We start from the raw sequence: 27,893 nt of genomic DNA on the forward strand, positions 1-27,893 counted from the left end.
TGTCTATTTGGTCACTAGTACCCATGCATCAAAAACAGTATCTGAGGGGTCTCTGGGTGGCTCAGGTGGTTGAGTATCTGACTCTTGATTTCAGCTCAGGTCATAATCTCTGGATTTGGGGATTGAACCCCACGTTGGGCTCACCAGAGTCTGCTTGTCTCCTCCCTCCGCCCTCCCTCCGTTCACACAAACACACACACACTCTCTCAAATAAATAAATCTTTAAAAAACAAAACCCAATATCTGATACACAACAGATACTAAACATTTGGAGAATAAATACTAGCCTTTGCTAATGTATATTGAAGTCTCTCCCCTACTGAAAGCCCTCCCATGGCTTCCAGTCTCTCTCAGAATAAATTTCAAAGCTTCTTTCCAGGGCCTAAAAAGCCCTGAGAGACCAGACCTAGCCCAGCCATATTCACCTCCTTTGTTCTTCCTCAAGCATACCTATCATTTTCTGGCTTCGAGAACCTTTGCTGTTGCTACTCCTTCAGCCTGGTATAGTCTTCCCCAGACTTCCAGGCCTCAGAGAGGCCTTTTCTGACCACCTGAAGGCAATTGTTAATGCCCTTATGCTACTTAATTTTACTTCATAGCACTCATCAGTATCTGAAACCAAATGATTTTGATTGAACTTGTTAAAATCCATTTCCTGCATTAGAATGTAAATTCCACAGGCCAAGGAACTTATCAAGGCCACTGTTCCAACCCCAGCAGTTAAAACAGTAGTAGGCATAGAATAGGTATTCAAATGTTTGTCAAATTTATGATAAGGTAAAAATTATTATAATGCAATAGTTGCTCCTCATTATTAGAACTGACCAATTCACAGTGAGATGGTAAACTCCTAGGACAGGATATATAATTACAGCACTAAGCTCTCTGTTAGCACTGGGACTGGGGGAAGGGGCCAGAAATCTATGGTAATAAAAGGAAGCTGCATAAGTTGTTAAGCAGCATTATGTCCTACATGTAGGGGGCAAGTAGTATAACAGTGGAGATACTCGGTTTTGAGGGTTTTATTCTCTATTCAAGGAAATAAGTGTATTAAGCCTTGCTAAAGCTACTCAGAGCCAAATTGGTAGTTTTATATTGGGGGTGGGAAGGTGTTAGAGGTAAACCGTCCATTAAGTGAAAAAGAAGGTAAAAGATCTTGAATGTGGTAAGGTCCCAAGTAGAACAGTGTGCCTGCGATGGTGCGTGATGAGAAGTAAAGCTGGAAAGACAGGCAGGGGTCATGAAGTAGAGTCATACGAGTATGAGGTCCCTAGCCCTTCTGAGTGCCCACTGTTTTTGAAGCAATCCTCACAGGAATTACCTAAAGATACAAACCTCCTGACCACAGAAATTGTATGTCTTAAACTTTCTAAGATCTTGAAACGTAAAAGATCTAAAGTGCAAGGGGACTGCAGGTAACTTGCTAACATTTTTTGGCTATGGCCAAACTTCCTTGCTGACCTAATAAGACTCTTTGTGGAGGTCTGTGTAAGAGCTAGATGGTCAGGGGCAAGTGCAGGACTGTGTCCAACTACAGGGCAGTCCTGGAGCTTGAGTCACAGGACTCTGGGACAGGAATATGGAGCTATGGCTGGAAGGCAGGTGACCTGTGGGACTGATCAATGGGGCCCCCAAGTGGCTGTGGCCTCCAGGGGCTTTAATCAGGCTGCGTGTCTGTCCTCACTTGCCTCTGCAGCTCTGCCTTGACAGAGAAATTTTTCACACAGATCCATTGTTCTGTTTAGTAACTTACACAGTTTACTTCCATTACTGTAGATTTCTGGCCAGTTTACACAATCCAAGTGTTAACAGAAAGCCTTGGTGCCATAAACAGATATGTCATTCTAGCAATTTACTATCTCACAGTGCAGATTATCTCTAGATAATGAAGAACTATAATCACACTATAATAATTTTTATTTGGGGGGCAGTGAATCAATATTACAATAAAATCATTGTCATGTCTGACACAAAGCCCTTATTTTTTTAAATGAATTTTCAGGTCTTAGTTGCTATATGTGCTCTGCAAAGTTAATATTCTCATTATTTGTTAAGGGCCCCTGAAAGTATAAACTCCCAAGACTTAATGGCTACTAACAACCAGGGCCATGGTTAATAATTTTAAATCTTTGAGGCATTCATGCTCAAAGCTCTGATTTTTTTAATTAAGTCTTTAAAGTTTCTGTCTCTCTGTTACTAAACAAAAGCTTTTCTCAATTTCTAGGTTCACAGTTTGATGGTGATATTTTTTAAAAATTATTTTACGATGGTTTTATGCATATCATTTATACATATCACCACAGAAACGTTCACCCTTCTACGATAGAATGTCAGTTTCTATTGTGTACATGGCTAACAACTTCCCTGTCTGTTCTTTCTCCAAAGTAAGAACACACATACTTGATTTACCTGGTTCACTGCAAAGATGATCTGATCATATACATCACGTTGTGTGTACACTGCATATGTGTCATCCATTCGGTCCATATATCCTTTTAAGAAGAGATGTTTGAATGCTATAGTGTTTTCTTCCTTGAAAGCTACAACCATCTGGTTACTTAGCCCAAAAAAGACCAGCTTAAAAGAAAAGAGGAAAAGGGAGTGACAAAAACAAGAAAATAAAAGGTCAATTTATTTATTCAAGAGTCAATGTCTAATTGATCCTGAATATTCAACAGAAATTAAACCTTTGGTAGCTGTAAATTAATTTGGCCTTGAGGATAAGGTAGGCTTCTAGTTTTCAAATGAAAGAAAGTGGTTTTGCACATTTTCACGTACGATCTTACTTAATGCTGCTGTCCCCATCAAAAGCTTTAGCTCAGAGAAGTCCTCCTTTAGAAGTTTATTTTTTTTAAAGATTATATTTATTTATTCATGAGAGACACACAGAGAGAGAGGGAGAGACACAGGCAGAGGGAGAAGCAGGCTCTATGCAGGGAGCCTGATGTGGGACTTGATCCCGGGACTCCAGGATCACACCCTGGGCCGAAGGCAGGCACCAAACCACTGAGTCACCCAGGGATCCCCTTCTTTAGGAGTTTAGAGAAGCAAGGTCACTGTACCTAAAGAAATGGAAAGGTTTCCTTAAGAAAAAAACAATGAGAGGGCACTGGGATGATGGTATGAGCACTGGGTGTTATATGTTGGCAAATTAAATTTAAATAAAATATATTTTTAAAAAACTATATTGGGAGATCACAAGTATGAGATCAATAAAAAAGAAAGAAAGAAAGAAAGAAAGAAAGAAAGAAAGAAAGAAAGAAAGAAAGAGCGAGCCCCTGAAGTACGTACATAACTCAGGTGGGGACATTTAAGGAGCACAGGAAAGAGGCTAAAAAGGTAGAGTGGAACTTCGCACTTGAGGGGGGTGGGTACTGAGGATCCCAGGACAATCCAACTGGAGGAACAGCAAGAAAAAAAAAGCAGAAAAGCTGGAGGCAGATGGTGCAGGGTTCTTCTACAGCAAGTAGAGGATTTTTTTAAAAGATTTTATTTATTTATTCATGAGAGACACTTAGAGAAAGGCAGAGACATAGGCAGAGGGAGAAGCAAGCGCTTTGCAAGGAGCCTGACGCAGGACTTGATCCCAGGACACTGGGATAACGACCTGAGCCAAAGGCAGATGCTCAACCACTGAGCCACCCAGGTGCCCCAAGTAGAAGATTTTTTTAAATGAATTGTGCAGGACACCAAGAAGGTTTTGAAGCAGGTGTACAAGCAATATAAGAAATGTCTTAAATAAATCTAAGTCCTCTTATCAAATCACTATAGTTAATTGTCAGTTACCAAAACTGTGACAATAAGACCAAAAATAAAAACATTCTTTCAACTGATCTCTAAATTAAAGGATATTAACATAATGTATCCTTACTATCTGGGATTGACCCCAGAGTTTTACATGAAACTCGGTTATTCATGTACAAAAAAGTTGTTTAACTGCTACACTGTCATATTAACATCAGCGCTTTCCATCACACCTGAAACTTTACTCCAAGATTCTCTTTCACCTTCTCTTTCCTTCGAAATCATCTCAATCTCTTGCTCTCTTGCTCCCTCCCCTCCTTCTCTCTCCCACACACTCTTGCTCTCACTTTCTTTTTGACACACACACTACACACCACACACACACTGTAAGTTTAGAACATACACTCTGGATCCCAGAGTGAGGCAGGGTGTATTTTATACGGAAAAAGGTAACAACACTGAGCACCTATGTGCCATACCAGGAACTTCCTTCATACTAATCCCATTTTATAGATAGGCACATAAAGGCCCAAAGAAATTAAATAATTTTTTCAAGTCACATCACTACCAAGCGTATAGTCAAAATCTGAACCCAAGTCTAACAGACTGAATCCAAGTTCTAGCCACACTACCATGCTACACAGAGTTGTCTAGAGTCTGACTGGAGTGAAATAGAGCACAAAAATCTCTTCTCTTTTCACCTCTCCTTGTGATGTATGCCCTGCACCCCACACATGTCAGTGCTCCCCATCTAACTGGACTTCTATCTCTGAAGAGCCTCTTTAAGCCAAGTGTCCTATATAAATCCCAATAAGATGACAGCCAAGGCATCTAATGAAGCTGATGACAAAAAGCCTCCAGAATATTCCCAAAGACCAATTATCAATGAGTTCCCCCCACATGCCGGCACTGAGCTGGGTCCCAAGGATGCAGTGCAGAAGCAATGGTCCCTGACCTCAAGGGATACCCATGGCAGAGAGAAAACCCCTGTAACCCCGAGACTGTGCCAGGCTGTGGGGAAAGGGAACATTTAGGAGGGTGCCCATCATTGCAGATATCTTTGTTTTTGCTCCTGCAGACACAAAATCTCCAAATGAACAGGAAGTCTACCTTCTTCCCTCTGAGAAGAGGGTACCTGTCACCAAGTGACACTTCTTTGCTCAGTTACAAAGTCTTTATGTAGTATTTGTTTGGCTGTTCTAATACAGATTAAAGAAACACCACAATTAAGAAACATCACCCGGGGCACCTGGGTGGCTCACTTGGGTGAGAGACAGACTCTTGGTTTCAGCTCAAGTCATGATCTCAGGGTTGTGGGATCAAGCCCTCTGTTGGGCTCCATGCTTGGTAGTGAGTCTGCTTGAGATTCCCTCTCCCTCTCTCTCTCTCTCTGTCCCCCCCCCCCCAATAAATCTTTTTAAAGAAAGAAAAGAAAAACCCTCAGAGAGCATATGACTCTTGATCTCGGGTTGTAAATTCAAGTCCCATGTTGGGTGTAGAGATCACTTAAAAATAATATCTTTAAAAAAAGAAAAACCCTCAGTTCCTTTTAAGAATGTACCTAAATGCCTCTATACGCTTATTACTAACAGCCTTAATATCTTAAACCATTGGTCACTTTTCTTCCTGACCACTCTAGGAAACAGAAGATGGTTAGATGAGCTCTCTAAAAAATTTAGGAGTAATTAAGAACACAGGTCTTAGAATAAAATCTGAATTGAATCCCAGCTCTACTCTTCTTTATTTTACCTCATTAAGCCTCAGTATTCTCATCTGTGAAATGGGATAATTACTCTCACCAGTAGGAAAATATATCTTCACAAGAGTAAATCACAATCAGTATTGATAAAGAAAAAATGTCAAGGAAATGAGATTCAAACTCTCCTAAAATGAAGTCTCATATTTCACTACCTATGCCACTCCTTTATAGTTAACTCCACATTTTCCCACTATAGGGCTATGAGAATCCAAGCACTCGCCTCAACAGAAACCTTTAAAGTTTCTGAAGAGAGAGAGATTCCCAGGAAACTAGGAAGGAAAAGAATCCTCTGGTTGGGCAACCACTAGTTTTTATGGCTGATTTAGAAACCTTCAGCTTCTTTATTAAAAAGCAAATATTAAAATTTTCTTTTCCTAAAAACTGATTCTATTATGCAACTAAAATCGTTAAGGAAAGATAAGAAGGGGAAAAAAGGGGAAAACCCCAGTCTTCTTTCACAAACACTGCAGAGAGAGGGGTTTAAGATTGTGTGTTTCCTTATTTATTGTTCTCCATTATACATACAGTTCAGAGTTAGAAAAAACAACTGTCTTGGTATCCCTGGGTGGCGCAGCGGTTTAGCGCCTGCCTTTGGCCCAGGGCGTGATCCTGGAGACCTGGGATCGAATCCCACGTCAGGCTCCCGGTGCATGGAGCCTGCTTCTCCCTCTGCCTATGTCTCTGCCTCTCTCTCATTCTGTGTGACTATCATAAATAAATAAAAAAAATTAAAAAAAAAAGAAAACAACTGTTCTTACTCCTCTGTAACTAAAAGAGGTCTTCGCTAAACTTGAGATTTGAGATGCTTACCTGGATAGTCACCATTGCAATTTTTAGAATTTGTATGGCAAGCTTCCATGGTTTTCTACCTCGAGCCCAGAACTTTTCACAAGGATTCATGAAAAAAAATTTGAGTTTTCGCCTCATCTGGTCTTCTAACAGAAGCTCCTCAGAGGGCGATGTGTGCTGGCTAAAAGTGCAACGATTTTCCTCTTCATGAGAGCTGCAGCTACTTATAACAACTGTAGGATTTGCCATCTCTGGGGGAGAAAAAAAAGATTGTTTACATTCTGTAACTAAAGGCACTAATCTTTATTCTTTGCTATAGTAGGATAGTTGAAGAAGCGCAAACAAAAGATCTGGTTTCAAATACACCATTGTTCTAAATTGCACTTTAGATGTTTATAGAATCCACTAGAATGTAACATGTCCTGTTTTTGTTTCAGTTACTAAGTAAATTTTCGCTCAGTTGACAGTTATTGAATTCATGGGCTGCTTCTACTGGTAGAGGAATATATGGACATTTAGATGGCAGGTATACACTCTGTGCCTCATTCAGTAACAGATACAGTTAGAGCAGGGTGACCTGAAAGCCTATGGAAGAGTTTTAGAAGGTAGGTAGCCCCAGAAATTAAATGCAAAATTTTGTATATATGAAGATATGGCCATTTTTCCCGCAGCGATACTTAAAGCTTCATCAGATTATCAAAATAACTTTAAAACTGCTGAGTTAGGGGTGCCTGGGTGGTTCAGTTGGTTAAGCACCTGCCTTCAGCTCAGGGCATTATCCCAGGGTCCTAGGATCCAGTGCCCACCCCCCCTTGGGCTCCCTGATCAGTGAGGAGACTGCGTTCCCTCTGCCCCTCCCCCTGCTTATGCTCTCTAATAGTCTTTAAAAAAAAAAAAACACTGAGTTAAAGGTAGCAAGGTGTGGTGTAGGGAACTAAGGCCATGTTTAGTATGTGATCCTGGTTCTAGGGCTTGACACTTCTGTGACCCTAGGCAAGTCACTCGGCCTCTCTGAGCCTCAGCTTTTTCTTCTGCAAAAGGGTAATAACAATACCTATCCTCATATGATTCTTATTAAATAAAAATGCAAATAAACCCCTTGCACAGAGTCCAACACTGAGCACGCAGCCTCACGCCCCCTATCGCCTTAACAGCCAAGTCAACTTCCTAAACAGGAAACAAGATTCTTAAGGGGCAGTGGAGGCTCAGGAAACTTAACTGCTCCCCAAAGGGGAATGCAGAAGCTCAACTTAAGTCCAAATCCCAATCACTCGTATATGATTTTTATTGAAGGCCTAATATTATGTAGTACATTTTGTTTTCCAAAGTACCTCCCATCTACTACTTCTCTTGTCTCTTTGAAAAGGATGGGGCTATTTTTATTGCCTTTGTAGTCCAAAATGACAAACAGGTCACTCCAGAAGTGGGGACTTACCTTGGATTTTCACTCAGATTACTTAATATTATGGAAACCTGTTCAAAATAGAATACCCCAAACCACCTGGGAGAGTTGAGATCTTCCACACAGAACAGAAAGGCCGGCTCCATGGGAGATTTTTACAGTGACTCCTACTCAGAAATCAAGGTGGGGGTTGGAGGGAGTCGAACTATAGTAATAGAGCATCTAACAAGTCTCTGTTTAGGTATCACACTGCTTTCCAAATACAGAATCCCACTTTTGGTTCTGATTCAACCATTCTTAGCAAACCCGACATCTCCAAATAATAGATAAAATTATTAGCCATCAAAACTAGCTATGGGGCAAGTTTGTACAATCTTAATTAATGAAAAGATTAACAAGGGCAGTGCTGAGTCAGCCAAGCATAAAACAGTTTACAGTGGCATAAAAAAATAAGCACATGCCGTATCTTCAAAATGAAATAATTATGACAGAACTCCTTCAAGGACGGTTCTTATGTCTCAAAGTGCAAAGTATGAGGCAACACCGTACGGGAGAGAAAAAAGCTATCAATTCCTTAGGCTTTCCATTCAAGAACATTTTACTTCCTTCTTCAAAAGGCAGCATTTAAAGATTCAAATGGGATCTTAAAACCGTAAATCAAAACTTGCACATGAATACCACCAGCAGCAGTGAGGCTGGTAATAATAAAAGCTGTTGGGAAATTACGTTTTGGAGGACCCAGAAGCCCTTTCTCTTTTGATACAAGGAAAAAGTAAAGTGGAAACCAACAAGGCACGCGTGTAACAGTAACCCACGGGAGCAAAGAGGACGCGAGCCACCCGCAGCTAACTGACCCAGCACAGGGCGTCGGGTTGCCCCAGAGGCGCGGCGAGTCGTTCACAAGGACGCACCACCAGCTGCAAACGTTAGCTTTGCCAAGGCACAGAGGAGGCGCCTCGGGGCGCGCACCGTACAAAACTGCAAAGTGGGGGCGCCCGGGGGGCTCAGCGGTTGAGCACCTGCCTTCGGCCCAGGGCGTGACCCCGGGTCCCGGGATCGGGCCCCGCGTCGGGCTCCCCGCACGGAGCCTGCTTCTCCCTCCGCCTGTGGCTCCGCCGCTCTCTGGGTCTCTTATGAATAAATAAAATCCTTTTTAAAAAAACCCTGCAAAGTGTCAGGCCGCGCGCCGCGGAAGGAGCGCCGACCCCCCCCCCACCCCGCAAGGGGCCCCCCGGGGAGGAAGCCCGGGAATGTGCGTGAATAAAAGAGCTCGCAGCCGACAAGTGTGTGAATTTCTCCAGAAGCGCTTTCTCACTTCACCAGACACCGAAGTCTTCTTTCCTTCCCTCCCGCCTTTCTTCCTCTTCTCTTTAAGATTTGTTTGTTTGTTTGAGAGACGGAGCCCGCAGATGCAGGGGGGACGCGGACCGTCCCGCGGGGCGGGGAGCCCCGGGGACTCGATCCCGTGCGGCGGGGAGCCGGCCTCCCGCGAGGGCGGACGCTTAAGCGCCTGGGCCCCAGGAGCCCCCTTCCCCTCTGCCTTTCACCAGCTCCCACGCCGACCCCCGAGTCCCCGAGGCGCGGGTCTGCCCGCGGGGGGCTGCGCGGTCCGCCTCCGCCCGCCCAGGCCCCGGCTGCGGCCCGGTTTCCTTCCCCCCCCCCGGGGGCCCCTGGAGCCTGGAGGCTGTGGCTGCGCAGGGACGCGCTCGGCCCCGGCCCTCCCGGGTCTTCCCCGGCGCCAGGGGGCCGCGGGCGGCTTCATGCGCTCGCCTACCCCCCCCCCCAGGACTCAGGCTTCGCGGGGGCCTCGCGCCGGGCGGGGGTCGCAGCTGAGCCTCCGGGCTGCGCCGCCGGGGCGCCCCCCCGGACCCTCGCCCGCCCCCCGCCGCCCCAGCGCACACCCGCCCGGACCCCCGCCCCCCGCCGCGCCCCCCGCCGCCCGAGCGTCCATCCGCCCCGCCCGGACCCCCCCCCCGGGCCCCAGCCCGGCCCCAGCCGCCCGAGGGCCCCTGACCTTGCGCCGACTGCGGGGCGGGCGCGGAGCCCACGCGCTGCAGCTCGCACCCCGCCGGCCCCCGGGGCCCCTCCATGGCGCCGACGCCCGGGGCCCCGACCCTCCCGCTGCGCGTGGCCGACGGCTCGCCTCATCGCGGTCCCCCCGCTCGCCGCGGGCGCCGTTCCCACGACACCTGATGCCGCGGGCGGCGCCGGGCTCGACTCCCTGCGGCGGGCGCGGGTCCTCTCCGCCGCAGGGGGCGCGGCAGCCGGGCCGCTCCCGAAGCCCCGGGACCGGCTCAGCCCCACCGCGCGCGGGTCCCGCGGCCGCCAGCTGCCGCCGGTGACATCCTCCCCGCTCGGCCCCGCGGCTGGTGAGCCGCTCCGCTTGGCGCCCACTCCTCTCCCCGCCCTTCCTGGGTGGGCCCCCGGCGCCGCGCGCGTCCCTGAGCCCCGTCACGCCCCTCCCTGATCCCACAAACAGGCCGCACAGCCCGGCTCGGGTTTCGCGGCGCTCGGGGTGCAGGTGCGGGGGTGCTGGTGTGGGGGTTGCAGGTGCGGGGGTGCAGGTGCGGGGGGTGCTGGTGCGGGGGTGCAGGTGCGGGGGTGCAGGTGCGGGGGTGCAGGTGCGGGGCTGCAGGTGCGGGGGGTGCTGGTGTGGGGGTTGCAGGTGCGGGGGTGCTGGTGCGGGGATGCAGGCGGTCCGGCCGCGGGGGTGCAAGTGCGGGGGTTGCAGGTGCGGGGCTGCAGGTGCGGGGCTGCAGGCGGCCCGGCCGCGGGGGTGCAGGTGCGGGGGGGGTGGTGCAGGTGCGGGGGTGCTGGTGTGGGGGTTGCAGGTGCGGTGCGGGGGTGCTGGTGCGGGGGGTGCAGGTGCGGGGATGCAGGTGCGGGGCTGCAGGTGCGGGGGTTGCAGGTGCGGGGGTGCTGGTGCGGGGATGCAGGCGGTCCGGCCGCGGGGGTGCAAGTGCGGGGGTTGCAGGTGCGGGGCTGCAGGCGGCCCGGCCGCGGGGGTGCAGGTGCGGGGGGGTGCAGGTGCGGGGGTGCAGGCGGCCCGGCCGCACGGGTGCAGGTGCGGGGGTGCGGGCGGCCCGGCCGCGGGGGGCCTGCGCGCAGTCCATTCCGTGGCCCGCGTGGGGGAATCACCCAGTGCAAGACTCCAAACCGGAGCCTCATACGTGCTCTAGGCCTTGGGCTTTGCAGGACTGCGTGCGTGCAGACTGATCTCAGGATGCCTAGAGGCCGAGCGCTGGGACAGGAAGCCCTGGGAAGCTCTCAGAAGGAATGTGGCCGGACAGACTTGAGGTCGTGACAAGGATTGTCTGCGTGGCCAAACATTAGCCAGGCTGCTAACAACCCTCCTGGCTTATCTCTGCATTTGCTTCTAAAATCCAGTTGTAGCAAGAGCCCTGCTAAGTCAGCTTAACCAAAACACCCCCCCACACACATCCTCAATATCCGATGGCTCTCAACGAGTGACTAGGTCGTTCCCCCGCCCCCAGGTGAAGTCTGATCCGCCTGGGCTGTTTTCAGCAAGAATCCTGCTAGGTGGGTTTAGCCAAAACGACCTTGTTGCTTTCTCCTGGTAGTGATTTCCCATTCACTGGCCCCTCCCCTCCTCCCATCAGTTTCCACTTGCCCACGTGGTAGTAGGAGTTGCGCCTTAACCCCCCCCCACCCCCACCCCATCGTAAAGTCCTATTGCAGTAGTCCCCAGAACTCTCTGGATGGCCCTAAATAAAGCCCGCCTTACCATCCTTACCAAGTGTCATCCATTCTTTTTTTCCTTACGACTACATCTCCCACTGAAGAAACCTCCCCCCCTTGTAAGTAGGGCCAGCCCTAATCCAGAGGCAGCCCATCCAGTCTTCTTCCTGAAATTTTAGCAACTAAAAGCATTCTGTTTACAATAAGAAAACCGTTTCCCCCCCCACACCCTGATTGGAATGTGCCTGAATAGGTTCATGTTGACCCTCCCCAAAATCAACCTGGATGCCATGCGACTCCCGCGGCTCTTTTGTCTTTAGGCAGTTTCTTTCCTTTTGCCTTTTAAAAGATCCCTGTAATTGCTAATCGGGGCTCTTTTCCTCCTCGGAGGCGGAGAGCCCGTTTGCGCAAACGTTCAATAAACCCTCTTGCTAATTGCATCTGCCTGTCTGGGGTCTGGGTCTCTGGGGCGTCCACCGGGCCACGTTGGCACCCGTGAGCCAGGGTCCAACACCACTATGACCTTTTTCTTCATGAATTCTTTTTAAAAATTAAACCTGAGCTTACTGCTTGTCAGAAATAGATCAGAACTCTGATTAATTTTAATTACAACCACTTCCGGCTTGTTGCAATTGCTTTTTAAGTTACTGGGGATGGGAGTGGGGGGCACGTTTAAGTTTGTAAAGGTCACTGAATACCCATAACAGGCAATGCCTCAAAACGATATCAAGAGCTATCAGATCTTTTATAAAACCTTTTAAAAATCCTAAACCAGTTTGCAAGGATAATTAATAAATAGAAATAGCTTTTCTTGCAATGGGGCACAAGAATTTTATGCTGTTCATAAACCCAGATCCCAGGTGCTGTGAACATGGTAGATATTAAAAAGTGGGCAATTGGCACACTCAGTTCTCAAGTGTAATTTGGAAAATATAATTTAATCTGTAATGCCCACATGCTTCCACATGATTTAATACTACTTCCTTATCATAACAGTAAAGTCCTTACGACAGTGGGAGTTTGAAATGCTTGATTGTTCAGGAACAATCTGAACTTTAGAGAGGTTCACAGGCATAAATGGTGGCCCTCACTTAACCCTAGTTGGAGCTGAGGTAAGTAAATTGAAGAATAGAAAATGGAGTCTAATGAATGGGGGCCCAACCCTTTCATTCCATTTACTGACTGTGGGGAATTACTGAGCCTCTCCACCTCCCTATTTCCTTCTGTGTTTAATCTGTCCAATGAAAGGAATGATAGAATTTTAATTAATAGTATACATGTAAAGCACCCAATTCTGTGCCTGGCATATTTCATGTGCTTGTAAATATTGATTTTTTTTAATTTTTGGAAGATCTAAATTAATGAAAAGATCAACCATGTTCATAGATTGTAAGAGTCAATATTGTTAATATATCAGTTCTCACCAAATTCATTTATGCTTTCAACCCAATTTCAGTCAAAAGTCCAGAAAGCTCTTTTGTAGAAATTGACAAGCTGATTCTAAAATGAATATGTAAATGCAAAAAGCCAAGAATAACCAAAGCATTTTTTAAAAATAAGGACAAATTTGGAGAATTTACCTTACCTGATTTCAAGACTTATTATAAAGCTATATAAGGAAGACAGTTTGGTATTCATGAAAAGAGACTTATAAAATATATATAGACAATGGAACAGACTAAAGAATCCAGATATAGATATATATGGTCAATTTATGTTTTCCCCTTTTTCTCTTTTGCTTTTTTTTAATATGAAATTAATATTTCACTGATTTGGTAATTGGTTATGTCTTTCTTTTTTCGGTATTGAGGTACTGTTGACACACAATGTTATAATAGTTTCTGGTGTATAACATAATGATTGTATTTCTTGTGAAACTTGTTATTTCTTGAAATACCATACTATCCAGAGGATTAGCACAATGTATTCTATGTATATAAACATGTTAATGTTTATTTTATTTGCAAGAAGTACTCACTAGCAAGACCAGGAACACACACTTATAACATGGCAACAATAACAAGCAAGATTGACTAGATCTTAACTGGTGCTTTCTAATGTGCTCCTGTCATGCTCTCCAGAAATGTTGACCTTAATCTTTAACTCAGCATGTCAGCATTTCCTGTCTTCCTTTTGACTTGATGTCAGTATATTCCTTTGAGCCAATAATATTATTATGTTGACTATTAAGGTTTAATTTTCCTCTCTACGTTATTTTGTCATCTTTGTCAAAATCAATAGATGGTACATAGAGATAAAAAGTACAGCATAGAGAAAAGTCAATAATATTGTAATAACATTTATGCTCTTAAAGATCTTATGGTCTAGAAGACAATTTTTTAATTTTAAGAAAATTTAAAAAACAGAAAAGCACAAAAAATAACTAAAATACAGCTCCCAAATACAACAAATTTTACATGTCATTTGATTTATTTCCAGGCTTTTTATTACAAGAAATAAAACATTATAAAGTTAACCATTCCTTCCCAAAAGTAACCTTCTGTCATGAATTGGTATAAATCATCATAAGTTGTTCATTTGTGATATTTTCTCACATATGTGTATCCATAATAAGTAGAAATAATTTGTGCATATTTTTATTCACAAAGATGGCATTATTTTGTAGTCTTCAATGTTTAACTCACCATTTTGATTGAGCTATATCCAAGCACGTTTGTTTACTTCGGCAGCTTTATGGTAATTTATTGACTAAAGCAAGACACTATGCATTTTCCTACTGAGGGACATTTAAGTAATTTCTATCCTTTGCCTTTACAAAGAAATTCTGCAGTAAACATCCATGAAGCATTCTCTCATACACATATGTAGGAGTTTCTCTAGGGTAAATATTCCAAGAGTAGAATTGCTAGATTATAGGCTATTTACATTTTCAGTTTCCATAGGTGCTTCCAAATTACTCTCCAAAGCGGCTGTTCCAAATCATTTATTGAATATATATGGTGTATCTTCTATTTCCCAGGCAGAGATTCAGGCATTGGAGACGCAGCTGTAAAAAAGACAAAAATTTCTGCCCTTGCAGAGTTTACATTTTAGTGGACAAACCCAGTCAATGACCATAATAAGTAAATTATAGAGTATGTTAGAAAGTAATCAGTGCTGTGGGGGAAAAAAATAAGTCAGAGGGGGCACCTGGCTGGCTCAAGTGCTAGACTCTTAGTTTTAGCTCAGGTACTGGGATATCACAACTACTCCCTCACCACCTCCACCACCCCTCACCAACACACAAACACCATGGGCTCTGTGCTCAGTGCAGAGTCTGCTTGAGATTCTCTCCCTTGCCCTCTGACCCTCCCCCCCACAAATAAATAAAATCTTCAAAAAAAATTAAAAAATAATCAGAAGAGAATGAGGAATGTTGAGAAGATGCCATTTTAAATAGTGTGGAGATAGACCTCACTGAGAAGTTAACATTTTAGCAAAGACTGAAAAGTTATCTGTGTTAAGTATTCCAGCAGAGGGAACAGCCAATGTAAAACAGCAGAGTACCTGGTACTTTTAGGTAACCCCAAGGAGGCCAGTGGGTCTGCAGCAGCGTGAGCCCCAGGAAGGAATGGTAGGAAATGAGGCCAGGAATGGGCTGGGTTATGCTGGATCACAACCATGGGCCATTGTAAAGACTTTGGCTTTCATGTAGAGTGAAATGGGAGCCACTGGAGGGTTTTAAACAGAGGACTGGCATGATTTGTCTTCTCTTTTGAAAGCGTATCCCTAAAAAAAAAGAAAACAAAAACCAGGAATATTCATTGAATCATATATAAAATATAAAACACAACCTTAATGTACAATTGTGAATTCTTAAATACATTTTTTAAAATTCTTAAACACATTAAGGTAGATTTACCAGATGAAATATTATGCAGCTATTAAAAATTAGGTTTTAGAAAAAAAATAAAAGTGTATCCCTCTGGCTGCAATGTTAAATATATCCCAAAGGGTAAAAAATAAAAGCAAAAGAGTCAAGGACGACTCCTAGATTTCTGTCTGAGCTACTGTAGAGATGGTATTGCCATCAGCTGAGGTGAAGCCCACTGCAGGATGAGCAGGCGGGTGGGGAGCATCAGGAGTTCTTTGTGAACGTGTGCTTCAGACGTCTACTAAGTGCTTCTCAGACTGTCGGGGGGCTATGGAATTTGGTTTTGTTTCCATTTCTCTCACAGGCTGATACTTTCATAATACACGGCACAAATAAGTTACTAGAAAATGAAATAAAGACATTTAAAATATTAACTTCAATTTTGTTCATATGTAACATAAAGTAGTTACTCCATCAAGTTGCTCTGAAGTCTTTAAGAACTTTTAATTTCTGTATTTTTGTTGCAGATGGGTAAAAACTTTTGGTGGATTAGTAACAAATATTTCTTGGCTGGCTGTGATCTCAGGGGCCACACTTTAGATAACCGTATATTAGACATTCAAGTAGAAATGTCTAGTAGAATGTTGAATATTCAGATCTCCCTTTAATCACCACCAAAGGGCAGAGTCAATGTCTGTAAATTGAATGGAATTTAAGATCAATTCTGATGCAACTATTCATTGAGGATGTACCACATTCTCACTATGCTGGCCTTTTTATGGCAGTGCTAAGGGGGACAGATTTAGATCTGTGGGCAACCTGGATAGGTTAATAATTTGGTGTCCCTTCATACTAATAATATTCGTTAAAAATTTATTCATCACATATCTAATGGAAATATGGCAAAACTGATTTCTGTTAACAAACATGCATACTTTTTCTTTACATTTGAAATAATTTATTAACACAATTTTCCAAACTAAACAGCTTATGGAGAACATATTAAACTTTTCAAAATTTAAACATTCAGACAGGCTGAACTCAGAGCTGGGAGCACTGCCTTTTGGTTAAACCTTGTGACTCATACCAAGTGACAAAAATATTCAACGTAGATTTTCAGATCAGATGCTGTCTACTTGGTGGAGAGGAATCAATTTTCTTCCTCTCCTGGTATGGAAAGCTGGACTAACTGACAACCTATTTCTAATTCACTGGTGTGAAGTTTCATGTCTTTGCAGAAATGGCCCTTATGGTAGCAATGTGGTTGCTCTCAACATTTATCTGGCTTGGCTCTGAGGAAAGCATTGTCATCCCAGATTTTGCAGATGTACAACTGAGATATAGAGTGTTTAATAGGTTGCCTGATGTCTCTTATCCAGAAAGTACCCAATTTAGGCTCCCAATACAATTTTCTAACTTTAGAGACAGTATTATTTGAATGATTCCACTTTTAAAAATATATAAGTGCCCTAATAGTAATAATCATTACACACCTAGAACCGTTATTTCACTGACTCTTGATGCCCATTAATATTGTAGGACTTTCACCACCAAAGACTCTCCCACCACCATCTCTTTCTGGATGTAGAGAATGGAGTTTTTCTGGGTATAAAGAATGAAGTCTCCTCTTTGCTTACAGATAAGACCACTCTGCTACCACATGGCCCCATATTTTTCTCCTCAGCTCCTGCATTTGTCCCTCTAGGGACATCAGCTGCCCACAGGCAACTCTGATGGGGGCAGGAGTGGAAGTAGTAATCCTCTTTAGTCCCAGTTAGACTCAAGCTATTCTGTGTAGATGTAATCAGAAATACCCATCTCCTCACTTAAGTGTTGTACAGATTCCAATTTCTTATTGAAGTTTCAGTTCTTTTTTTTCCCCCTAAAATTGCCACAATTGGTCCTTTCCTCTAAAAACTAAAGCTTTGTCCCCAGGTCAGTTTGTTCTGTTTTCTCATTTCTGAAGCTGAGTATCCTTCTAGGATGCTCCTCAGTTCCTCATGCAATAGGTTGTGATATTCTTCTCCAGCACTTTTTGAACATGCTGTATCCCAGCAGTTTAGAGTTCAAACAAGGACTCTTCTTCCCTGCCGCCCTCTCTCCCTCCCAGGCATACAGACACGGGCATAAATGAAGATGCATAATGACTCCTATTCATGGTCCTCAACTCCTAGTTTCTGAGCTCTTTTTTTAAAAAAAATCTTAAAAGGGGTGGGAAAGCCATTTACTAAAATAATAATTAGTAAAGAGCCACCTCATATCTAATTTGTCAGATTACCCTTCTATAATTCCAATCTTAAACTTATCAAGATGTCCTTAAATAATCAGAGAAGTATACTACAAATTCTTGACTCATTATATTTTCACTCAATTAATAAAACTGAAGCTCATTTTTAAATACCTTCAAATTTTAAGCAGGTTTAATTCAGCATCCCCTGGAATAGCGTAAGTGTTCACTAACCACCAAGGGGATGTTTCATTTCTGACCACTCCCATGAAAGATGTTCAGCAAATCATTTGTAATTTAAGTTTGTAACATGAAGACATTACGAAACATTTTCCATTTAATTTCTAACTTTCTCAGTATCATGACTTATGACTCATTACTCCAATGTCATCCCCTTAGGATGTCTCTAAAGAAAAGATGACAAAAAGCCTTGATGTCTCATCCAAGTCACAAGGTTATAATCTTTACTTCCTTAAATCTGACTGCAAAAGATTATGAATTTTTTAAGAAAAGGAAATTCTTTGGAAGAATGCAAAGACACTTTTGTTAGGTAGTTTTTTCTAGATATGCTCTAAAAGTCAATCAATTAAAGAATTCAACATATATTTTATTAAATACCCATGTCAGATACTGTGCTAAACAATAGAGATATGAAAGGAAGAGACACCAACCCCACACTGAAGTCCAGCAGGGGAGACATCCATATAAACAAGTCATTACAACACAGTGTAATACTTGCTATAATGGAAAAACAGAAAAGAGTGATTAATTCTATTGGGGGCCTGGATGGCTTTGCAGGGAAAGTGATATTTGAGTTGGCATTGAAAAATAAATGAGAGTTTACCAGGTAACAAAGATGAAGAAAGGCACTACAGATTGAGGTAGAGATAGAAGTAGAGCTGTGGGATGAACAGAGGCACACTTATTAAAGGGCATGGCAGATTGGGAGAGGAGTAGAGAGCTCTGCACAACCAGAGCTCAGCTTTCATCCTGGGACAAGTCCCTGGGCCTATGTAGCAGTATGCCAGGGGCTGTGGAGAACCACGGAACAAGCATGTCCAAGCTGCCTGAGGCTTCTTTGAGTTTATTCAACTTCATGTCAATTTTAGTTAATAATGATTTTAGATACATCTTCCAGTTTTATTGCAATATGATTGACATACAACATTGAATAAGGATTTTAGAGATTTATTTATTTATTTATTTATTTATTTATTTATTTATTTATTTTTAAGATTCTACTTATCAGCCAGATGCAGGTCTCGATCCTGGAACTCCTCTGGCATCACACCCTGAGACGAAGGCAGAGGCTCAACCACCGAGCCACTCAGGCGTCTCTATTTTAGACATTTTAAAGGAGAATAGAGCAGCCCTGGTGGCTCAGCGATTTAGCACTGCCTTCAACCCAGGGTGTTATCCTGGAGTCGTGGGATGGAGTCTCACATTGAGTCTCACATCGAGTCTCACATCGGGCTCCCTGCAGGGAGCCTGCTTCTCCCTCTGCCTGTGTCTCTGCCTCTCTCTGTGTGTGTCTCTCATGAATAAATAAATAAAATCTTTAAAAGATAATAAAAAGAAAAGAAGAGGGCACCTGGGTGTCTCAGGGGTTGAACATCTACCTTTGGCTCAGGGTGTGATCCCAAGGTCCTGGGATCCAGTCGTACATCAGGCTCCCAGCAGGGAGCCTGTTTCTCCCTCTGCCTATGTCTCTGCCTCTCTGTCTCTCATGAATAAATAAAGAAAAGCTTTTTAAAAAATAGAGACTATTACCACTATCTAGGTGAGAAATGAGGCCTTCCTGAGATAAGGCAGAGGGAGGGAGAATGGCTAAGAAGAGATTAAGTATTTGAGAGATAATTTAGGAAAGGAAAATGACAGGACTTAGTGACCTGTTTACTGTGAGCAGTAGGAGTCAGGGATGACTCTCAGCTTTCTAGTTTTGCAGACCAATGGATAGTGGATACTATTACCTAAGGCAGAAAATAAAGGATGAAAAAAGTTTCCAAAAACTACCTGAAAGACAACGAAATTGACTTTTGCCTCTGCTAGGCTGTAATGCCTGTAGTACGGTAATTATTCATTCAATATCTTCATCTGGCAACTATCAAACACCATGAGCTAGTAAGACATGTATTTGGAAATGTCCAGTAGTAGTGGAAGTTCAGGTGTTGAATGACATTTACGAGATGTATGAGGCTGAAAATATAGAAATGGAAGGTCACTGATGTGCTTTGCAAGATGGCTAAAGCCAAGGGGACTGACTGTGCCACCAGCAGGCTGCAGAGTAAAAAACAAACAAACAAAAACCCCCCAAAAACAAAAACAAACAAACAAAAAAACCCAGCACTGAGCCCAGGGAAAACTAACCTTTTAGTGTCAGAGAGTGGAAGAGCCTGGGAAAAGGTTGTCACCATGTCAGAATGGTAAGTTTTGTTTGTTTTTTTTACGATTTCTTCAATAAAATTTATTTGCATTTTACAAGCACAAATTCCTCAGATATTTGAAAGAATAAACGCCGCGATCTTTCTACAGGCCGCGTAAAGTCATCCTATTGAGGACCACATCAATCTGTAAGCCTCTTCTCAGCTGGACATTTTCATTTAAATCGGGTGTAAAAATATTAATTTGGACCAATGACAGCAGTCAATTGCGTACTTTATCAAGTTCTGCCAGCTTACAAATTAAGTAGTTTTAATTATTATTATTATTATTATTATTATTATTATTATTATTATTATTATTTTAACAGGCGAGGGGGATGAGCATCACCTGCAGGGATCCCCATTGGGCTCGTAACCACAGATAAAGCAAACCATGGAGTTACTAAGGGATTTAGTCCTCCTCCCCGGAGACCTCCAGTATGAGTCAAGGTATTAAAAAAAAAAAAAAGCATGTGGGCAAGAGGAAAATGTAACACATCGGAATTCGGGGAAGACCCACGACCTCCAGTCGGGTCTGATTGTCTCTCCGTCCCGCCGGCCGCCGGGACCGCCCCCAGGCCGCCGGGGGGGTGGGGGGAGCGGAGCTGCCCGAAGGGGTTGAGGCACGGCCGTGGGGCCCGGGGGCCACCGAGCCAGCAGCACCCTCCACGCGGGAACCCAAACCGCACACCTCCTGCCGAGCGGGCGAAAAACCAGGATCTCACGGCGGTTCGAGTTGCGTGACGTCAGCACGACAGCAGCCAATCACAAGTGCGGCCTTGAAGAGGCGGCCGGAGAGTAGACGCCCTATTGGTAGCGGCGTGTTGTCAATCTCAGCAGAGGAGCCGCCTCTTTCCCCTTAGCAACGGAGGTTGTCCTAGCAACAGCGTGCCGGGGAGCTGCCGTTTGAGCTCTTCCGAGAGGAGAGTCGGACGGACTTCCCATCTCCAAAACCCCCAAAGGCCTTTTCTCCACGAAACTGCAGGGAGGCTTCTTTTCCCCTCGGCTTAGCAGTGTCAGGTAAGGGGAGGTCCGAATGGGAAAGGAGGCTTGGGAAACCAGTATCTTACTCCCTCTTTCAAGGGAGTTTGGGACACTCGCTGGGCCCGCGAGGTACTTGATGCAGTGAAAACTCCAAAAAACAAAACAAAACAAAACAAAACAAACAAACAAACAAAAACCAAAAACCAAACAAACAAAAGAACACAAAAACTACAAAGCTTTCCCTGATTTTAAAGAACGCCCAGCCTAGCCAGGAGACAGCAGGTAAGGACAGTCTGAGGACTCGCTCACCCTGTCGAGCCGTCTGGCTCATCGTCTAGCCCCCTGCTGTGCAACGGTGGGTGCTCACAAAGCGGGGAGGAGGGAGGGATGAAAAGGAAAACAGCATGATCTAGGCACAGAGGATCAAATAAGAAAGATTAGCGTGGGCCGACGTGGAGAGGTGACTTCAGGACCCTTACAGAAGGGCTGGCGCTGATGAAGAATGGAGATGAGGGGGAGAACGTTAACTCTCCGAAGGTAAGGGCCTTGTCTGATTCCTGGGGACCACCAGTGCCCACCTGGGGCGTGTGCTGCGTGCTGAATGAATCCACCGCAATCTTCCAGGCAGCTCTTGAATTTGAAGCCTTCTGCCTTTGCAGAAGCCTGGCATCATGACTTAGAACATGATTGGAAAGTGTCAGGGAGAACAAGAGGGCTTCAGCCTGAGTGAGACAGTTGGGGAGGCTTCGGAGAGAAGGTCACATTGGAGTTGAGCCTTGAGGAGGGAGTAGGATTTAGGTAAGCAGAGAAATGTGTGCATGAGGGATCCCTGGGTGGCTCAGCGGTTTGGCACCTGCCTTCGGTCAGGGGCATGACCTTGGAGTCCTGGGATTCAGTCCCGCATCAGGCTCCCTGCATGGAGCCTGCTTCTCTCTCTGCCTGTGTCTCTGCCTCTCTCTCTCTCTCTCTGTGTGACTATCATAAAATAAAAATTAAAAAAAAAAAGAAATGTGTGCATGGTGGGGAGCAGGGCAGGTGGGAAACAACAGGGCTCCCCAGAGAGGGACATGGGGAAGTAGGAGACTGTTTGGAGAATAACAGTAATCCCGCGAGGCTGGACTAGAGCTGGAAGGGAGGATGCGGTGAGGCCGACTGAAGGATGTTCAAGGCGCTGCTGACACATTTGGGGTCTACCCTGTTTGGCAAAGTTTCATCTGCCAACCACTAGTACAACCTCATAGTGACTTTTTAAATGCAGTGTCCCAGGCTCACCCCAGCCCTGCAGAATCACAGTAGGTCCACAAAATTTGCTTTTCAAATGAACTCCATTTCTACACCACTGGAGGAGAAGGCCACTGTGGAAAATTGGGACCCGCATTATATTTTGCAGTGTATGGGGAGGTGACTTGTTCAGATCTGCTTTTGCCCTGTGGGCAACCACTCTGGTTGGAACAGAGCCAGGGAGGCAAGTTAAATGAATGTTCATAACCCATTCAGAAGATGGGCAGAGGGGAAACTGGATAGAAAAAAAAATTACCTGTTCATTTTTTACTAACCACTAATTGAAATGTGTGCATTTGGTAACAAACCACAGCAGTAGTATCAGGGCATGGGACTTTATCAAAAGAAATTATGGCTCTTTTCATATACATTATGGATATTACAGATGTATTATTTATGCTCATCACTTCTTCAGAATCAAGGTAGTAATTAGAACCACTGCTAGGTCTTGTTATTTAATGTATTAATAAATAAGCACATGAATTATCATGATTTTTAAAAAATAGCTTGATAACTGTCCCCCTTGTAAGTTCATATTTTTACTTGATGTGTGGTCCTCACCAAGCTGCCAAAAGGGGTCATGGCACAAAATAGACAGGAGCTACTGAAATGGGAAGATATTTTGAAGGCCTGGACCAGAGGAGGCTGTGGAGAGGAGGGCATGGAATTCAGAAGAAATTTCAAAGGCAGAAGTGATGGGAGAGCATTGACTTAAATAAGTAAATATCCAATCTTGGGAAGAGGTGGAAGTAGTTTGGAAGTGGAGAAACAAGAGTGGCAAACTAATCAGAAACATCTTAGGAATAGTTACTCTCTGGAGGGTGCATATTATGACCTTGTCAGAAGATGGCTGAAGGGCTTGGAGAATCTTGAAGCTTAGGGTCTTTGTGGAGGTTGACCAAGAAGCAGCAGTTCTTGGAGACACAAATGCCAGACTCTCAAGTCATTAGTCCTGGATCTTATCCTGAATCTCTTTTAAAAAGGGGGTGGGGGGCACAAGCATGATGAACTTACAAATACTTTAAGAAAAGTGGATGCTGACCACCCAGATAAGGTCCACTAATTGAAGTACTCTGGAGAATACTTTCTAAGGAAGACCCTAGGTGAAGAGAAGGTGCCAGTGCCACGGGTCTTCTCAGAATTAAAAATCTCATGGCTGGGAGTAAGTCACACATACATACATACAGGTAAGAAACGAGAATGTGTAAACAGGTGTGTGTGTTACAGCAGAATAGAGTGAAGAGAGGAAGCTTAATAACTTTAAATCACTGCATTATATCAATTATCATTTGTCATTTATTCCTTCACCTGAATAATAGGCACCTTCCTGAATAATAGAAGCATCACGAAGAGATACAGTCATTGCAGCACCTGGGTGGCTCAATGGTTGAGCTTCTGCCTTTGGCTCGGGGCATGATCCCGGGTCCCAGGATCGAGTCCCACATCGGGCTCCCTGTATGGAGCCTGGTTCTCCCTTTGCCTATGTCTCTGCCCCTCTCTCTCATGAATAAATAAATAAAATCTTAAAAAAAAAAGATACAGTCATAAACAAGCCGTAAAAGTTAGTTTAGAAGCAGGTCATAAGCAGCTCTGAATGCAGTGCTCCTCAGAATCAGTAGCGTGCCATCACAGGTTTTGAATTGTCACACGGAGAACTTACCCACTAATTGCTCCTCTTGTCACTCTAATGCCTTTGCTTTTAACATGGGAGGTAGAGTATGTGTACTTTGGTACACTCGTGGCAAAAAGATATTCTGGAATGGGTGGATTCATTTACAAAGAATATAAGTGATTTTAATATCAAAGATATTTAGATAGAATACTTACATATTTATCAGTATTATAATTTACAAATTCTGTTTTGAAATTCAATCAGCTATAGGAACTTTGAAAACCAAATGTAATACAAGCTACTGGATGAAGCATCTCTTCTGTTCTTAATAATAAGAGTTGAGAACAGGCAAAATGTGGTGAGCATTTCAGAGACATCTTAATGAAGTGATGCCTGGGGGTGCCTGGATGGCCCAATTTTACTCTTGATTTTGGCTCAGGTCATGATCTCAGGGAAATCATGGAGCCTGCTTGGGATTCTCTCTCTCCCTCTGCTCCTACCCCCCATCCCCTGGTTTCTCTCTCTCTCTCTCTCAAATAAATAAATCTTTAAAAATAAAGAAAATGATGTCTGTATTGAAAAATTCTTATGACTTTTTTCTAGGAAAAAGATTTGGAAAATATAGCATATTCACTGCATGAAAAATGCAATTGATTTTATGGGAAAAAATCTTAATAAGACCATGTGCTGTATTTTTAAAGCAACATCTTTTATTTGGGATTTGCTTTTTAAAAGAAAAGATGCATAAAAAATAAACATTGCATATATGTGTCTATTGAAATTCCATAGAGTACACCATTCATTTGATCTAGATATCTTCAATTAAAAGTAGTTTATTTTATAGACACAAGATTGGTAGGGTATCTATTATTTGAAGTTACTAAAATAAACTATGAAATTTTGCCTGGAACATCAATACAACGTAAAGTAGCTACTCCCAAAGTAATAATTTTATTTTTATTTTTTTAAGATTTTTATTTATTTATTCATGAGAGACACAGAGAGAGGCAGAGACACAGGCAGAGGGAGAAACAGGCACCATGCAGGGAGCCCGACGTGGGACTGGATCCTAGGTCTCCAGGATCACGCCCTGGGCTGAAGGTGGCACTAAACCACTGAACCACCCTGGCTGCCCAATAATTTTCTTTTTAGCTTAGACTATATTCACCAGGCTGACCTCAGCAAATGAGTTTTTCCATCTGTGATGCCTAGCAGCTTAGATACTGTGCTTTTAATTAAGAATAATTAGGACCTCTAAAAGCCTATAGAACAATCCGGTCTTCGTTTTCCCTTGGTCACTAGACAATATTTTAGACACAGGAGTTAATATTATGAAAATAATAAATGAGCTATTCTGGTAAGGAAGCACATGTTTTCCCCCTGAATATGGAAATTGAACCAGATTATCCACAGATCATTTAATAGCAGCCTTTGAAAAGAACTGGGCACATGTGATTATTTTGACTATTTCTTGGGGTGATTGCATTAGATTGATACCTATATATTCAAACTGAATACCAACGCAGCACCTCCTAATCCCTGGAAACTGAATATGTTAACATACATAGCAAACAAGAAATTAAATGTTGCAGATGAAATTAAAATTGTTAATCCACTGACCATAAAATCTTGGTGGGCCCAGCATCACAAGAGTCCTTAAAAAGTAGAAGTGGAAATAAGTAGAGAAGGTCAGAATATGCTCTGTGAGAAAGATCTTTCCCACTGTTGCTGGGTTGTTTGAAGATGGAGGAAGAGGGCCCACAAGCTAAGAAATACTGGTGGCCTCTTGAGTACGAAAAGGCAAGGAAACAGATTCTCCCTTAGAACTCTAGAAAGAATAGAACACAGCCTTTTTTAACATCTTGCTGACACCTTGATTTTAGCCCAGTGAGAGGCACATCAGACTTCTGAACTACAGAATTGTTAAGTAATGAATTTGTGTTAAGACACTGAATTTCTGGTAATTTGGTAGGGCAGCAATGGAAAACGAAAACAGCATGTATACAGGTGATTCCACAGACCTTAAGCAAAATGCCTTTTGTTCAGACTGGAAATGCATAAGCTAAGAATGGCAGAAGGAAAGGGGATACCCAGGAGTGATTAATTCAACATCGCTTTAGCATGGGCACTGTGCCAGTTACAGAGTTTACAGTTCACTTTATAGTCTAACTTTGCATGCCTTCAACTGAATTTTTGAGTTTCCCTTTCAAATCAGCTCTTCCCTTCAGATCCCCATCTCAATAAATAGCAGCCTCATGCCTTCAATTCTTTAGGTGAAACTTATTGAAGTCATCCTTGGTCCTTTTTCTCTCTCAGACCCTACATCCAAGTCATCAGCAAATCCTATTGGCTGGTGGCTTACAATATACACAGAAACCAACCACTTTTTCTATTCCACACTCACCTCCTCCTCAGATTACTGAATGTTTCTCAGTTGGATCCCCTGCTTCAGCTCTTTCCTTGCTGCAATCTTCACTGCACAGCAGCCATAGAGACCTTAAAATATGAGTCAGATCAAATAAAGTAACTCATCTGGAAACCATCCAACAGCTCCCCCCTCCTTCAGAATAAAAGCCCAAGTCCTTACACATGACCTAGACCCCTTGTGGTATATTATATCCTTGTTTGAAACTATTTTATCCAGAACTCTTAACCTCCCTTCCCTGTGCAAGGATCATAGATTCTTACCCATTATCAAGGAAGCATGCATTCTTCCTCCATTATCAGGATTGGCCGTGTGACTTGCTTGAGCCAATGGAATGTAAGCAGAAAGGGCAGTACGCCAGAGCCACGGAGAAGATGGAGGAGGCATTACACAGTTCTGGTAGCTCTCTCACTTTTTATTCTGCCACAAGAGTAGGGGCTGCCAAATAGGGGCTTTCAGCCTGAGTCCCAGAATAAGACTTGAAAGCAGCAGGCTCACTCACAGTCACAAAACAAGAACATAAGAAGAAATAGGCATTTGTCGATGTATATTACTGAGATTTGGAGGGCATTTACTACCCCAGCAGAGCTAAAATAGACCCTCAGCACCTCTCTGGCCAATTTCATCTAACCTTCCCTTATTCCCTCTACTCCAGCCATCATGACCTTCCTGTTTTCTTAACCAAGCATATTCTTGCCCCAGAATTGTCTCTCTCCTCTCTAGAATGTAAGCTCTATTAGTGCAAGGGTTTAGCCTGTTTTGTTCACTGCTGTGTTCCTAACAGCTAGGATATCTTCTAGTGCACTGAAATTGCTCAATAAATATTTGTGGAATGGATAGTGGTGGTGGTGGTGGTGGTGGTGGTGGTAGTGGTGGTATGTGTGTGTATGTGGGTAGGGTGAGTCCAGCTGGTATCCAAGGTGTTTTAAGTATGGAGAGGGGTGAATTGATAAAGACTTTTCTGAAAAATGGATGAGGTTCAAGATTTGAAATTATACTGAGGCTGAGAAGAGAGTTGGAGGATTCTTGACAGACTGAAATGTTGGCTCAGAGCCGTTCGTTGCAAGATATTTAAAAAGTAGGAATTCCCAAGTTGTCAGAATCATAAAATTCTGATTAAATCATAAAATCATACCTTTCTAGGTAAAGACAATGATTTTAATTTCATTTGTAATGAAACACAGTAAACAGTTTCCACTGAAAGCAAAGGCAGAGTCTTGTACAAAGATTAAAAGTATTGGCATTGAGGCCAGTCTGGCTGGACTCACACCCTTGACTCTATCGCTCACACTTTGTGTATCCCCTTGAGCAAGTTTCCTGGCCTCTGTTTTCACAGTATAAAGTGAGCATGAGGATAACAGTATTCATAAAATGCTTATCTAAAAGGTTGGCTCAAATTGAATAAAAATACATATGAAGTACTTATATGACTGTGCCTGGCACATAGTAAACACAAACATGAGCTATCATTATTCTCTTTTGAAAAAAAATACATGTGAAAAATCTGAGGTAAAAAATGTATGTCAAAAAAAAATGTATGTCACAAACACACACTCCCACTTTGGTCCAGATTTAGTAATCAGGGGACAAGGCATAAAATGAAAATCAGGATATTCTGACTGGACTAAGAAATAATTTTCAACCTGTACTGGTTTATTAAAATGAGGCAACAAGGTGCACCTGGGTAGTGAAGTCGGTTGAGTGACTGACTCTAGATTTGGGTTCAGGTCCTGGTCT

The 27,893-nt window shown here is 43.6% G+C and overlaps 1 protein-coding gene across 3 annotated transcripts in view; it reads right to left on the reverse strand.

Annotated features, from left to right (window-relative positions):
• MCOLN3 (mucolipin TRP cation channel 3) overlaps positions 1-10,038 on the reverse strand; it is a 29,376-nt gene extending 19,338 nt beyond the window's left edge. The window contains exons 1-3 of one of the 3 annotated variants that reach the window (XM_055340723.1): positions 9,884-10,038; positions 6,314-6,543; positions 2,410-2,577 (exon numbers count right to left, since the gene is read on the reverse strand). In XM_055340723.1, the coding sequence (XP_055196698.1) occupies positions 2,410-2,577; positions 6,314-6,541 (396 nt within the window). In that variant the 5' untranslated portion in view covers positions 6,542-6,543; positions 9,884-10,038. Of the gene's footprint in view, positions 1-2,409; positions 2,578-6,313; positions 6,649-8,548; positions 8,731-9,883 lie in introns of those variants that run through there. The other 2 variants (XM_055340722.1, XM_055340724.1) reach the window with 2 other exon arrangements.
• Positions 10,039-27,893: the final 17,855 nt, after the last annotated feature.

Source organism: Nyctereutes procyonoides, unplaced genomic scaffold (assembly GCF_905146905.1).
Source record: "Nyctereutes procyonoides isolate TBG_1078 unplaced genomic scaffold, NYPRO_anot_genome, whole genome shotgun sequence".
In the NCBI taxonomy this organism is placed as follows: Eukaryota; Metazoa; Chordata; class Mammalia; order Carnivora; family Canidae; genus Nyctereutes; species Nyctereutes procyonoides.